This window comes from Trichechus manatus, unplaced genomic scaffold (genome assembly GCF_000243295.1).
Source record: "Trichechus manatus latirostris isolate Lorelei unplaced genomic scaffold, TriManLat1.0 scaffold00191, whole genome shotgun sequence".
Classification (NCBI taxonomy): Eukaryota; Metazoa; Chordata; class Mammalia; order Sirenia; family Trichechidae; genus Trichechus; species Trichechus manatus.
This window is the reverse complement of record NW_004444127.1, coordinates 2,821,512-2,837,479: the sequence shown is the minus strand read 5'-3', so window position 1 is coordinate 2,837,479 and position 15,968 is coordinate 2,821,512. Positions and strand designations below refer to the sequence as shown.

The window sequence follows — 15,968 nt, the reverse complement described above, 5'->3', positions numbered from 1 at the left end:
AAAAAAAAAAAAAAGGTCGAGAATGGAGATAGTTGACATGTTGTGGGGTTGTTAACCAATGTCATAAAACAATATGTGTACTACTGTTTCATGAGAAACTGTTTGTTCTGTAGGCCTTCACCTGGAGTACAATAAAAAAAATAAAAAAAAAAACAGTCCCAGGGTCAAGGCCTAATAAGGGTGTATGAAAGGCAAACAATGTCAACCCACATGGGCTAGATTGAGAGGCTGGCTCTAATTCTTTACTTCTGCATGTACTCCTGTGACTTTACAGGCAGAGATGGGGTGTACTGCACCACCTCTTGACTGTGGCCTTGATCATTGACATTCTCTGGGCAAAGGAATGTGGGCGGAAGTGACTGTGCCCGTTCTGAGCCTAGGCCTGGAGAGACACTGTGTGCTTCTGCTCACTGACTTGTGTTTCTGCCATCACGGTGAGAAGAGCTGCTCCCTGGTACTTGCCCCTCAGCCTCAGCCCCAGAATGAACACATGTGGAGCAGACCTGGGCCCAGCCTGCAGCAAGAAGCTGAGCTCAGCAGGACCCACGGTCTGAAGCAGAGCCACCCAGCCAGACCCAGCCTCCATCAGTCAAGCCCACAGAGCGAGTCCAGCTGACATCAACAGAGCTGCCCCAGCAGCCTTCATGCACTTGAGAAATAAATGCTTATTGTTTTACGCCCCTGAGATCTTATGGTTGTTTGTTTTGCAGCATTATTATGGCCGTAGCTAACTGATTCCAGTTCCAGTTGCTGTTGAGTCAACTCTGACTTATGGCAACCCCATGTGTATCACTGTAGAACTGTGCTCCATAGGATTTTCAATGTCTGATTTTTGGAAGTAGATCACCAGGCCTTTCTTCCAAGACGTCTTGGGTGGACTCAAACCTCCAAACTTTTAGTTAGCAGTGGAGCACATTAACACTTTGCACCACCCAGGGACCGAGCTAACTGATTTACAAAAACAAAAAAAAGTTGTCGTCGAATCGAATCCGGCTCATGGTGACCCCATGCATGTCAGAGTAGAACTGTGCTCCATAGGGTTCTCAATGGTTGATTATTTTGGAAGTAGATCACCAGGCCTTTCTTCCAAGGTGCTTCTGGGTGGACTCGAACCTCCAATCACCCAGGAACTGAGCTAAATTATACACCCTGGGACATAATAATGATAAAGTCAAACAGGTCTGAAATGAATGAGTTTTGCTCTATGGTGCTCAGAAAAGGGCCTGTGGACTGAAATGGTTTGGGAGGGATTCTTGGAGCGAAAGTGTCTGCGCAGAAAGAAAAGCATGTTTGCAACAAGCCACAGATGGATCACAAGGAAGCCAAGGCTGAGGAAGGCAAGGGGAGAGTGGGAAGTCAGCCCCTCAGGTATCCTAATTTCACTGACCAACAGGCCCAGATATGCTCTAGATGACTAATCCCCCACTAAGATAACTGGGATCTCAGTTCCCGTGCCCGGCTGCCAGGCCCCACAGAGACCCGTTGGCCTTGGCAGTGGACTGCCTAACTGCCCCAGCTCACCACACACAGGGATGCTGCACTCTTCCCTCCGCACGGTAGGGTCTGTAGTATAGCACCAGGGACCTGTAGTGCTGTTATCTGGGTTGCGGCAGAAATTCTCCTTCAGGTCGGCCTCAGGGTGGGTGGTGATTCTGAAATAGGAAACACCCAGCTTGGGGCTGCAGCAGGAGGCCATGCCCCCAGTGTTTCCTTGCTCCCTGTCTCAGCCTGCTGATGGCAGGCTTGCCCATCACTCACTCAGGCTTATGTGGGTAGCGACTCCTCCAGAGCTGACACTCGATGCCTGACCGGGTGAAGCTCACGTTCCCACGGTAGTTCATGCCCAGACCCTCAGCGCAGTTCCCTGCAGAGGCACCAGCTCAGGTCAGCATTGGGATCCTGAGGATTTGTCCCTCTCTCTCCCAGCAAAGTTCTGTCCACCCCCTCCAAGCTCTCTCAGAACCACAACGCTTGACCAGCATTTACTTAGCACCTCCGGTGCACCCAGAAATTCTCCAGTCAGTTAACAAAAGTCACCAAATAGTCAGTGAGCACCGACCATGTGCCAGGCACCATGCCAGGTACTGAGGACATAGTGATGAATAAAAGTCACAGTCAAAGTTTCTGCATCTTTAAATTCAGTGGCTCCTCATGTCTGATAGGATGAAAAGTGAACGAGGTTCTTCTACGACCTGGCCCTCATCATTTATCCTGGTGTCTTGGCTCCTAACTCCTGAGCACACGAGGCTCACTTATATCTCAGGGCCTTTGCACCTGCTGTTTACTCTGCCTAGAATGCAGAGTTCATCAATGCATTCCACAAAGCCAGGTAAACTACTTCCTCTGGGAGCTGTCCTCAATTCTCCCAGCAAACTGGAAGCCCCTCCTGTGTTCTCTTGGCACTTTGAACAGAACTTTTCTAACAATCACCTTGACGATTTTTCTTTTTGCTTCCTTATGAGATTGTGTACTCCTTGAAGGCAAAGACTCTATCTGATCTCTTAGACTCTCCAGCACCCAACACAGTGTCTGGCACATAGCAGGGGCCTAGTTAAATGTTTGTTGAATGAGTTATTTAACTAATGAAAGCATGGCCAGTCGTTAAAGAGTTCCATGTAGTGGGTACCATTGTCATACTGAAACCAATCAAAAACCCGTCGCTGTTGAGTCGATTCCAACTCATAGCAACCCTATAGGACAGAGCAGAACTGCTCCATAGGGTTTCCAAGGAGTGGCTGGTGGATTCAAACTGCCGACCTTTTGGTTAGTAGCTGTAGCTCTTAATCACTGTGCCATCAGGGCTCCTGTCATACTAAAGGTATATGGAGGAGACAGAAGGCTCCCTGAAGGCTCAGTGAATGGGGTGGCATTTGAGTCAGCTCTTGGAGGATAGAGACACTTGCAGTAGGCTGTGATGAGTGCTCCAGGAGAAAGTGACAATGTGAGCAAGGGCCAGGAAGGAGAAACATCTTGATTTGCATCAAGAAATTCTTGCTGTCAGAGTAGCTGGGGGTTTGGGTTTATGATTGATGCGGCAAAAGGTGATGCTGGAAGGGAAGGTTCAGGCCAGAACACGCAAAGCTCACCACACTTCCTGTGGGCAATGGGGAGCCACTAAGGGATTTGGAGAACGAGTGTGATAACATATGAGCTGTGCTCTGGAAACAGCTGGCAAGACTGGGGTGAGCAGAGGTTCGGGTCAGGCAAATGTGAATGAGGCCTTAAACATTAATTCATCACGTATTCATTCATTTGTTCCTCCAACATTAAACATCTTACAGACTGCTGAACACAGAGCCAGGGGCTGAAGATGCAGAGACACAGCCCAGACCAGGGACAGGAAGGCAATGTCAATGTTAGAGGCTGCCCTCACTAGGCCATATCCACTAAACCAGCCCTACCCTCCTCCTCTTCCAGGCTCAGGCCCTGATCTCTTGGGTCTGCTTCCCACTCACATCCCACGCCCCTGACTCAGTGGTTCCTTACCTTCCAGACATTCAATGAGCTTTTCTCGAGTGTTCATCGCCGGCTTACAAGCTGCAAAAGACCCAGAAACACCTTTGAAATCAGAGTAGGGACAGGATGGACTGGAATAAAGGGTGGGTGGGGTGATACTCAGAAGCAGAGAGGTAGACAGACAGGTGGATGGAAGGAAAGAGGTGCGAGTGGGTGAATGGATGGATGATTGATGGACCAGATATTTCTGTGAGGTAGAACATTCCCTAGCTGGAGTCCCCAGGCCTCCCGTCCAGGAGAAAACCCTTCTCAATGCTCACCTGTGTACTTGACCCAGAAAGCATCCTGAAAAACAAGGACTGCAGTGAGGCTGAGCCAGAAGCCTTTGATTTCCTTTTTTTTTTTTTTTCCCCTAGTAAACTTATGCCTTCTCCAATGACTTTCTCTTCCCTCACCTCAGTCACACAGGGCCAGGCTCTGGGGAGGTTTGTGGCCAAAAGCCCAAGCCCATTAAAGAGAAGGGTATTTGAGGAGAAGGGAGTCCCCCCATTATCATGACTGAAAAGGGGTCCCCAGGGCTGGGGTAGGTGAGAGGAGAGGCATGGGTTCTTCGTAGTGGGCCCTGGCAGACCCCCAAGAAAGGGAAAGGCTGCCAGAGTTCCAGAAACGCTGAGGCCTAAGTCCAGGGCTCCTGGCCTCACCCGAGTCCATAGCCCAAGGGTGGCACAGAAAGGCTGAAACTGAAAAGATCACATGGGTCAGGGAAAGGGACTGCAGAGATCCCAATGCAGACAGCTGTCTGGTGATTGAGGAGGCCTCTGGATGTCAGGGAGCCTCACCAGACCCTGGAAACTCGGCACAGCCGAGGTATAGGGACCTCCAAGAATGGCTGAGGTTGATCACCTTGCCAGCCCAGTGGAATGGGGATCAGAATTGAAGGCAAGCTAACTTAGCAACAGTTAACAAGTTGTGATGTTCCTGGTCCTCACCGTGTCAGTGGAAGACTCCAGGGCCTCGAAAGCCTCCTCGTAGCTGCACTGCTCCTCCAAGCACTCTCGCTCCAGGTTACCCTTGCGCACCTCCTCCAGGAAGCCGCTGTTGGCACGGCGGACCCGCTGGAGCAGCGACAGTGCTTGCTGAGGGGGCAGGAACACTGCGGTAGGAGGGTCGTGAGACAGCAGCCTCAGAGAGCCAGGCCGCCTTGGCCATAGCGAGGCCAGGAAGTAAGCCCTGCCCGCCATGCTGGCTTCCAAAATGGCGTGCCCGGCATGTTGGTGGAACTCGGAGGACGGCCAAATGTAGCCCACCAGCTCCCCGTTTTACACTGGCCACCTCCAGCCCACCCCCCATATTGCAAGAGAGAAGCAGCCAGCGTCCTCCAGGCCTGAGGACCCAGCTGCTTCCCTAAGCTGGATACGCTGGGCTGAGACCCTCCTGGGGGCCTGCCCTGTGTTCTCTGTCAAGCCAGGAGACCCCAACCATGGCCCATGGCCCAGTCTTCCAGCCTGTCCCAGCTTCCAAGCCCCACCTTACCATGCTGGCTGTGCACAAGGCTGAACAGGGCAGCCAGGGCCAGGCAGCCAGGCAGCCACAGGCCTCGGACGTGCGCCATAGTGAGTCGGCTCTGGGTACTCTGAAGACTCATCCTGATCCCTCTGGGTTAATGTTGAACTAGCATGAAGAAATCGGCCGAGAGGGAGCGGTCATTGGGTCAGGGCTGTGGGGACAAGCAGATAGTTTGCCTGCCCACCCCGCCATCTGCTGGAAAGGTCCTTCTAGGACCAGCGATGGACCATCTGAGAGGAAGCCACAAAGGAAAGGTAAGTGGAACTACCATCCCCCACTCCGCCTCTCCTTGGGGCATGAGGTGAACTTGGGCCAGTGGGGTCTCAAGATCTTCCTGAGGTTCTGCCCAATTCTAACACATGGTGATGATTGCTTTGGTCTCTATATGCCTTACTGTTTTTATCTGTAAAATGGGAATGGTAATAGAACTTGGTGTGAGAAGTAAAGATTATTAGAAATGTAATGGTCCCTAGGTGGTGCAAATGGTTTGCGCTTGGCTACTAACAAAAAGATTGGTAGTTCGAATCCACTCGGTTGCTCCCAGGAAGAAAGATCTGGCTATCTACTTCTGAAAGATCACAGTCATTGAAAACCCAGTGGAACACAGTTCTACTCTGACACACATGGGGTAGCCATAAGTCAGAACTGACTTGACAGCAACAGATTTGGTTTTTGGTAATAATTGGTAGATAAATGTATATAAACTGATGGGGAGTTTTGTGAAATCACAGTATGCAGATATCAGAAAATGGAGACAAGGGTGTGGCCAGGATGTGGCCAGACACAAGCTGTCTACCTCTCCCTAGGATGCGCTGGGGACAGGAGCAGCCAACATTGGCCCCGGCCTCTCAGCCACTGATGGAGGGTCCCATTTCTCCTTCTTCCTATCTGGAGTGCTGTGGAGATGTGTTTGTGTGTGGTGGTTACCTGGGAGGAGCAGGTCCAGGGCCTCTTGGGCCTTTGGTCTATTTTCTCTCATCTCCCAGGACCTGCCGCCCGCGCCGAACAGAGGCCAGCCCAAATCCACGGGTCTCTGGGGCAGGGCCCCTCCCTCTCTCCCTGACTGTCTTACCTGGTCCAAGCCTAGAGTGGCTGTCAGTCCTACACTGCCCCTGGGCCCAACCCTGCTCCCTGTTCCTCCCCCATTTCCTGTTTGCACTCTGCAAGGTAAATATTAGTACTGGGTCTAATTAGGACAGAGGGACAAAGAGCAGGAACACAGGGAAGCACAGGGCCTTGCCTTGCCTGTTCTTCAGGCCTGGCTGTTTGGGGTCTGGACTGCGGTCATGTTCATCTGGGAAGATCACGGGGAGAAGCGGGGAGGGGCCTGTTGCAGTGCCGGGAAGAGAGAGGGTTGGCAGAGCCCTGGGGACCAGGACTCCCACAAATCAGCTTAATTCCTAGGTGGCCAAAGCTCCTATATTTTGTGTATGTGTATATATATTTATGTATATATATGCGTGTGTGTGTGTATAAATATATAATATATGGAGCCCTGGTGGCACAATGGTTAAGCGCTCAGCTGCTAACGAAAAGGTGGCTGTTTGAACCTGCCTAGTGGCTCTGCGGAGAAAGACCTGGAGATCTGCTTCTGTAAAGATTACAGCCTAGAAAACCCTATGGGGCAGTTCTACTCTGTCACATGGGGCCACTATGAGTCCAAAATTGACTCAACAGCACATAACAATAACATTGTGTGTGTATATATATATACACATACATATATACATTTCAATTGAGACATAATTTACATACAATAATTTCACAAATTATAAGTATAATATCTCATATTTTTATACATACACGCATGTAACCAACACCCAGATCAAGACAAAGAATATTCCCAGCCCCAAAACAAGCTCCTTCATGTTGTCTGTCAGTCAGTACCTCCTAAGATAACTATTATTCCAACCACTATCACCATAAATAAGTTTTGCCTGTATTTGAACTTCGTGTAAATGGAAACCTACAGTATATACTCATTGCATCTAGCTTTTTTTGCTCAGCATATTTCTGAGCTTCATTCATGTTGTGTGGATCAATAGCTCATTCCTTCACTGCATGAAGTTGTTTTCATTTTACTCATTTTATTTATCCATTCACTTGTTGATGGACATTTGGATTAGTTTCCAGTTTTGAACTATTATGAATGGTGCTGCTATGAATATTCTTGTACAAGCCTTTTGGTGTATATAAGCACTTATTTATTTTGAGTATATGCTCAGGAGCAGATTTGCTGGGTCATAAAGTAGGTATATATTTTGCTTAAGTAGCTGTGACAAATAGTTTTCCCAAGTGGCTGTACTAGCTTACCCTCCCACCAACAATGTTTAAAAGTTCCAGTTGCTTCATATCCTTGCCAACACTCTATGTTAGTCTGTCCATTTAATACTAACCATTCTGATGGCTGTCTCAGCATATCTCACTTGGATTTCAATTTGTATTCCCTAGTGACAAATGATATTGACCCCACTCTTTTTTTTTTGGGAGTGGAATGGTGAAAAGATTTTATATCATTAATTTATTGAAAAATTAAATATTGGGTGAGAAAGGGAGCAGGGCTCCTGAGAAGCAGAGAGATGTATGGCTTCATCCTTCCTGCCTTGAGACAGGTGATCCTTGGATGACCTCCTTTCCCTGATGATCAGCTTGGGCCAGTGCTGAGTCAACCTGTAGAGGGAGAAGAGGCAAGAGGTGGGGGTGGTGACAGGGAGAAGGACAAAACACAACACATGTGCACCTCTTCTATTGAGGGCCTGAGGGGGGAACTAGGCACAGTTCCCTATCAAATGACCAGTGTAGCCCCAGGATGCCTAACAGAGCTGGGCAGACACCACTGAGCCATCACATAAGCTGAGGTAGGAGCTGGAAAACAACAGGACCTTTCAGGCCTCACACAGGCTCCAAGAAACAGGGTTGGCTGACTGAAAACTAATCTTAGCAACTTCCTCAGGCTTTGGATGCTGTGGTGTTTCTCTCCACAGATTGCGACCATATCCTGGCCCTCCTCCTCCTGGACAGACCCAGAATTATGCATTACCAAGAAGTTATTCAGATTAGGTGGACAGCTGGGTTAATGTCAATGGCAAAATGGGAGACATGGGGCTGCTTACAACATTATGACAAATACTGTGAAGAAGCCACAAAACCACCCAGATTTGAATCTGGCTTTGCTTTTATTGGTTGTGTGATCTTGGCATGTGACTTACCCTCTTTGAAACTTAGTATTCTCATCCACAAAACGGGGATCACAACATCTATTTTGCAAGACAGCATAAGGATGAAGCAAGAATGTATGTTCTTCCTGCCTCTCTCACCTCCACTCCTCCTCAAAGCAATCCACTCTGGCCTTCGACAGCTCTCACTTGGCTCACCAGTGGCTTCTATACATTTCACCCCCTCCACGGCAACAGACACTGTTGACCACTTCCTCCTTGTTGAAACACTCTCCCTTTAGCTTCTGTGATTCAGACTTCGCAGGTTTTTCTATTTTTTGGATGCTGATTTTTAGTCTCCTTTAACAAGTCGTCCTCCTCTTGTCAAACCTGAAGGGTTGGGCTACCTCAGTGCTTGGTCCTGGGCCCTCCTCTCTTCTCTCTGTACTTTCCCCAACTCCCACAGCTTCAGTGACCACCCATTGGCCAGTAAGTCCTGTGACTCTCCCTCTAACCCAGGCCTTTCTCCACAGGTTTGTAACTATTTACAACTCCTCACTTGGGATCCATCCCACAGACACTTAAAACAGAAATCATAATTGTCCCGGATCCCACCACAGTGTTACCTACCTTATTACCATTTGGTTGCCTAAGTCAGAAACCAGGAGTCAGAGCTCTCTCCCTCCCTGTCGTTGAATCCCTCACTTCTACCTTCCAGAGGACTTATCCATCAAAAGGGGGAAGGAGGTCTACATTGCCCCCTCTGTCTCTACCTCCTTCCACACTCTGCCTCAGTCACTCTGCTCCTTGCTCAGACACACAGGGACTTCGTCCTTACTGGTCTGTCTGTCTGGAATCCAGCTCCTCCCTTAGAGAGCATCACGGTTCACTCCCTCCATTATTCAGGTCTCTGCTCAAGTCATGTTACTAGAGGTCTTCCCTGACCACCCTCTATAAAAGCACATCCCCTATCCTAACCCCTCCCCCTGAATTACTCTTCTTCACTGCATTTATCATCACCTAACATATATTTGGAGCCATCATCTGACATATCTGGAGCCCTGATGGTGCAGTGGCTGAGAGCTATGGCTGCTAACCAAAAGGTCGGCAGTTTGAATCCACGAACTGCTCCTTGGAAACCCTATGGGGCAGTTCTACTCTGTCCTATAGGGTGGCTGAATCAAAATTGACTCAATGGCAGTGGGTTTGGTTTGGTTTTTCTGACATGTATTTGTTTATTGTCTGTCTTCCCCCACTCGAATACAAGCTCCTTGAAAGCAGAGACTTTATTATCACTGCTGTCTCCCTAGCAACTAGAACAGTACCTGGCACACTGGAGGTGCTCAGTAAAGATTTGTTGGATGAATGATCCCATTTCTCTCCATGTCCACTGCTACCACCCTATTCCAAGTCACCTCAGCAACACCCTACTTGATTTCCCCACAATTACACCTTGCTCTCCCAACCCAGTTATCTTTTCAAACACAAAACTGATCATGTCATTGCCCTTCTCAAAACCCTTCAGAGATACTCAGCATTTGAGAATGAAGTCCAAACTCCTGGCCCAAGGCCCTGTGTGATCTGGCTCCTGCTTCCCTCTCCCCTTCATTCTCTTTGCTCCAGCCGTGCTGCTCTTCTTAGCTGCTCAGACCCACCAGGCTCTCATCACAGGGCTTTTTCCCATGCCCCACCCTCCCCTCCTAACACCTGCTCATCCTTCAAGTCACAGCTGACACAAGGGGCAGTAGAGTGCAGAGGATAAGAGCCTTACACCACTGCTGGCCTGTGTGGGTTTGAATCTAAACTCTGCCACCTAGCAGCTTTGTGACTTTTGTGCCTTATCTGTAAAATAATGAGGATTATATAAACTCATGTACAGCACTGGCCCAGAGTGAGGCCTATGTTTATTATCATTATTATTATTCCCTGATGCCCCAGACCAAGTAATCGTCCCGTTAAACACCTCCCCATGCACAGCAGCACTCCTCTTTGAACTCTTGTCTAGTGATTTCTCCTCCCGGTAGACCACAAGCTCCTTTGCCTGTCTCATTCTGGCTGTGCCCTCAGCGCCTGGTGCAATCCAGGCCCACAGCAGATGCAGAAAAAATGCTACCTTCTCACTCCTTCCCTGAGCAGGGCTGCCTTTGGGCCAGGCACACAGACAGGCACAGCTCTGGCCCTTGCAACTCCCAAGGAGTCCAGTGTTTCTCAACACAGAGTTGTAACCAACTTTCACAGCACTTAGGTGGTGAGAAAAACTACCAAAATAACCTAACGCCTGAATTACCAAGAGGTGAGACAAGCCACATCTCTCAGAGCTGGGAGCTGAGCTCAGGCTCAGGCCTTTTAACCCCCAAAAGCCGCTCAAGGTGGTTCCAAAAAGAACCTTGTTCCTTAGGGACCACAATAGGGGTGACTATCCTAGTGCTAGGCACCCAGGCAAGGCAGAGGCATTGCCAACTACCTGGCTACCTCAATGGATGAGGTCATTCAGCAATGTGTAAAGAACAAGTGCCTAACTTTAATATCACAACAACAAAATGACAAACAATCCGATAAAAAAATAGGCAAAGGACATGAACAGACAGTTGAACAAAGAAGACATTCAGGCAGCCAACAAATACATGAAGAGATGCTCACAATCATTAGCCATTAAAAAAAACAAAAAACAAAAAACCAAACCTGTAGAAAACAATAGCAGAGAAAGCGAGGGAAAAAAATCAAATACATGGAAACTGAACAACACCTTGCTCAAAAACTACTAGGTTATAGAAAAAATTAAGGATGGAATAAAGAAATTTATAGAATCAAATGGGAATGAAAACACATCCTACCAGAAGCTTTGGAACACAGCAAAAGCAGGGCTCAGAGGTCAGTGTACAGCAATAAATGCACACATGCAAAAAGAAGGGCCAAAATCACAACATTAACCCTACAACTCGAACAAGTAGAAACAGAGGAGCAAAAGAAGCCCTCGGGCGCCAGAAGAAATGCAATATTAAGAATTCGAGCAGAATTAAATGAAATACAAAAACAACTGAAAGAGTTAACGAGACCAAAAGCTGGTTCTTTGAAATGATCAACAAAATCAATAAACCATTGGCCAAACTGACAAAAGAAAAACAGGAGAGGATGCAATTAATCTGAATAAGAAATGAGATGGGCGATATCACAACAGACCCAACTGATACTAAAAGAATCATAAGAGAATACTATGAAAAAGTGTACTCTAATAAATTTGAAAACCTAGAAGACATGAACACATTTCTAGAAACTCATGACCTACTTAAACTAACACAAACACAGGTAGAACAACTAAATAAACCTATAACAAAAGAAGAGGTTGAAAAGGTAATTAAAAAACTCACAACAAAAAAAATCTCTGGCCTTAACAGTTTTCACTGGAGAATTCTACCAAACTTTCAGAGAAGAGTTAACACCACCATTACTAAAGGTATTTCAGTGCATAGAAAAGGATGGAATACTCCCAAACTCATTCTATGAAGCCAGCATAACCCTGATACCAAAACCAAGTAAAGACACCACAAAAAAAGAAAATTACAGACCAATATCCCTCATGAACATAGACGCAAAAATCCTCAACAAAATTCTAGCCAATGGAATTCAGCAACATATCAAAAAAATAATTCACCATGATCAAGTGGGATTTATACCAGGTATGCAGGGATGCTTCAACATTAGAAAAACAATCAATGTAATCCATCACATTAATAAAACAAAAGACAAGAACCACATGATCTTATCAATTGATGAAGAAAAGGCATTTGACAAAGTCCAACACCCATTCATGATAAAAAATCTCAGCAAAATAGGAATAGAAGGGACATTCCTCAACATAATTAATGGCATTTATACAAAGCCAACAGCTGACACCATCCTAAATGGAGAGTCTGAAAGCATTTCCCTTGAGAACTGGAACCAGACAAGGATGCCCTTTATCACCACTCTTATTCAACACTGTGCTGGAGGTCCTAGCCACAGCAATTAGGCTAGAAAAAGAAATAAAGGGCATCCAAGTTTGTAAGAAAGGAGTAAAAGTATCTCTATTTGCAGATGGTATGATCTTATACACAGAAAACCCCAAAGAATCCACAAGAAAACTACTGGAACTCAGAGATTTCAGCAAAGTATCAGGATACAAGATAAACATACAAAAATCAGTTGGAGTCCTCTACAACAACAAAGATAACTTTGAAGAGGAAGTCACCAAATCAATACCATTTACAATAGTCCCCAAGAAGATAAAATAACTTAGGAATAAATCTATCCAGAGATGGAAAAGACCTATACAATGAAAACTACAAGAGACTACTGCAAGAAAACAAAAGAGACCTGGATAAGTGGAAAAACATACCTGGCTCATGTATAGGAAGACTCAACATTATGAAATGTCAGTTTCACCCAAAGTGATCTACAGATACAATACAATCCTGATCCAAATTCCACCGGCATTTTTTAATGAGGTGGGGAAACAAATCACCAACTTCACAAGGAAAGGGAAGAGGCCCTGGATAAGTAAAGCATTACCGAAGAAGCAAAAACTGAGGGGCCTCACACTACCTGATTTTAGAACCTATTATACCGCCACGGTAGTCAAAACAGCCTGGTACTGGTACGACAACAGATACACAGACCAATGGAACACAATTGAGAATCCAGACATAAATTCATCCACCTATCAGCAGCTAATATTTGAAAAAGGCCCAAAGGCCATTAATTGGGGAAAAGACAGTCTCTTTAACAAATGGTGCTGGCATAACTGGATATCCATCTGCAAAAAATTGAAACAAGACACATACCTCATACCACACACAAAAACTAACTCAAAATGGATCAAAGACCTAAATATAAAATCTAAAACGAAAAAGATCATGGAAGAAAAAATAGGAACAATGCTAGGAGCCCTAATACATGGCATAAACAGAATACAAACCATAAGTAACAATGCACAAACAACAGAAGAGAAACTAGATAACTGGGAGTTCCTAAAAATCAAACACTTATGCTCATCAAAAGACTTCACCAAAAAAGTCAAAAGACAATCTACAGACTGGGAAAAAATTTTTGGCTACGACAAATCTGATTAGCATCTAATCTCTAAAATCTACAAGATGCTGTAAAACCTCAACAACAAAAAGACAAATAACCCAATTAAAAAATGGGCAAATTGGAGGCGGGGCCAAGATGGCAGAGTAGTCAGACGCTTCCAGTGGACCTTCCTACAACAAACACCCCAAAACACAAGTGATTCGATTATATATGGCAATCTGGGAGACCTGAACATCAAAGGCAGAGTTGAAGAACCAGACTGAGTGGCAGGGGGAAGAAGAGACAGTTCAGAAGCAGCGAGGAGTTGCCAGACCTGACACAGCGAGAGCCTGAGCTCTTCAGGCCTAATCAGCCTGGGGCTGAGCAGTGAGGTGGTGGTCCTTGGGAGGTGCGTTTTCCGCACCAGGAGAGACCCAGTGCCAGACAGTCTACACGGCCACCCAGAACCAGTGAGAAGCAGCCCTTGATCTGACCTACTGTATGGATCAAAAACATCCCCCTTAGGGAAAAACCCCTCCCCCATTTACCTCCCCGCTCCCTGCTCTGCACTGGGTCCAAGACCAGCTTCAGCAATTGTCTAGTCCCCTGGGCCAGAAGTAGGATCTGTCACATGCCAGGAGCCATTCTCCCTGCCTCGGAGAGTGAACAAATTAATAAACAAGGGAAAAAATAAACTGTCAGCTCCCCTAAGCCAGGAACCCAGGGTTGGCACAGCTCCTTTGCCTAAGCACAGGCATAAGGGATCCACGGACTTTGAGTGCCTTTCCCCCTGCATAGACTTGTGTGGGCCCATCTCAACAGCGTAGGCCCTCATTACTGCAGTATAACAGGGTATATAGCGGAACCCTAACTTCAAATGTATCAGCTGTGAAGTGGCAGGTTCTCAACATTTGACAGTGCTCTGCCCATTAAGTAGGGTCTTCACCTACACACAGAGGAGCCTGAGGACTTGTGGCTCCACCCACACCACCTAGCCACCTGTGATAGGGGCCCATGAATAAGAGGTGCCCCCAGTCCTTACAGCCAACAGCATTAGGTGCTCATAGTCCAGCTGCAAAATGCACCCACCTACACGCTCTAGGGAACAGGGACACGCCTTCCTCCTGGACACTGGGGGGCATCTGTCAGCCCCCTGCCTTGCTCAGAATGTGTCCCCCTGCTACAGCCAGATGCCTGTGCCTACACCAATCACCCATGCCTGTCTAGGACTGTGAGAGCCCACACCACACACTTGGTGGCTGTCTAGCTGGGCACCTGAGCTGAATCCATACAGGAGGAGTGGGTGGACTCCTGAGCTCACATACCTAGTAACAGATCTAATCACCTGGTGACAGGACATTAGAGCTTCAGAGATGCCAATAATCAAACTAGCTCATACAAGCAGCCTATTTGGGCATATCAAAACAAAACAAGAAGCTAGGACACAGTAATCAAACATAAAATAAATAAATATAATAACTTATTGATAGCTCAGAGACAACAGTCAGTATCAAATCCAATAAAGAGACAATCCATGATGGCTTCAGCAAGCTCCCAAAATAAAGAATCTGGAAATTTTCCAGAGGAGGAAAATTTCTTGGAATTACTGGAGGCAGAATACAAAAGATTAATATACAGAACTCTTCAAGAAATTAGGAAGGAAATTAAGCAAAATGCAGAACACACAATAGGGGAAATTAAAAAGATTAGAGAAGAGCATAATGACAAATTTAACAGACTGCAAGAATCCATAGAGAGACAGCAATCAGAAATTCAGAAGATTAACAATAAAATCTCAGAATTAGACAACTCAATAGAAAGTCATAGGAGCAGAAATGAGGCAATGGAAGTCAGAATTACTGAGATTGAAGATAAAGCACTTGACACCAACTTATTTGAGGAAAAATCAGATAAAAGGATTTTAAAAAATGAAGAAACCCTAAGAATTATGTGGGACTCTATCAAGGGGAATAACCTACCAGTGATTGGAGTACCAGAATGGGGGGAATAACAGAAAATACACAGAGAATAGTTGAAGATCTGTTGGCAGAAAACTTCCCTGATATCGTGAAAGGTGACAAGATATCTATCCAAGATGCTCATCGAACCCCACTTAAGGTAGATCCCAAAAGAAAGTCCCCATGTCATATTATAATCAAACTTGCCAAAACCAAAGATAAAGAAAGAATTTTAAGAGCAGCTAGGAATAAATGAAAAGTCATCTACAAAGGAGAGTCAATGAGAATAAGCTCCGACTACTCAGCAGAAACCATGCAGGCAAGAAGGCAATGGGATGACATATACAAAGCCTTGAAGGAAAAAAACTGCCAGCCAAGAATCATATATTCAGCAAAACTGTCTCTCAAATATGATGGCAAAATTAGGCCATTTCCAGGTAAACAGAAGTTCAGGGAATTTGCAAAAACCAAACCAAAATTACCAGAAATACTAAAGGAAGTCCTCCGGTTAGAAAATCAGTAACATCAGACAACAACCCAAGACTAGAACACAGGACAGAGCAACCAGATATCAACCCAGATAGGGAAGACACAAAAGTAAATCAAAGCTAAAACACTGAAAATCGGGAAACAGACATCAATATGAAAAAGATGACAACACTAAAACAAAAAAGAGGGACTTAAAAAATGTAGACATAGATTTTTCATATGGAGAGGAAGTCAAGGCTGTATAAATAAATAAAAGACTGGTATAAACTTAGAAAAATAGGGGTAAATATTAAGG

The 15,968-nt window shown here is 46.0% G+C and overlaps 1 protein-coding gene across 1 annotated transcript in view; it reads right to left on the bottom strand.

Annotated features, from left to right (window-relative positions):
* The window catches only part of F2 (coagulation factor II, thrombin), an 11,725-nt gene extending 6,657 nt beyond the window's left edge, over positions 1–5,068 (bottom strand). The window contains exons 1-6 of the mRNA XM_004387676.1: positions 4,990–5,068; positions 4,446–4,609; positions 3,777–3,801; positions 3,487–3,537; positions 1,759–1,864; positions 1,522–1,652 (exon numbers count right to left, since the gene is read on the bottom strand). Coding sequence (XP_004387733.1) covers positions 1,522–1,652; positions 1,759–1,864; positions 3,487–3,537; positions 3,777–3,801; positions 4,446–4,609; positions 4,990–5,068 — 556 coding nt within the window. The remainder of the gene's footprint in view (positions 1–1,521; positions 1,653–1,758; positions 1,865–3,486; positions 3,538–3,776; positions 3,802–4,445; positions 4,610–4,989) is intronic.
* Positions 5,069–15,968: the final 10,900 nt, after the last annotated feature.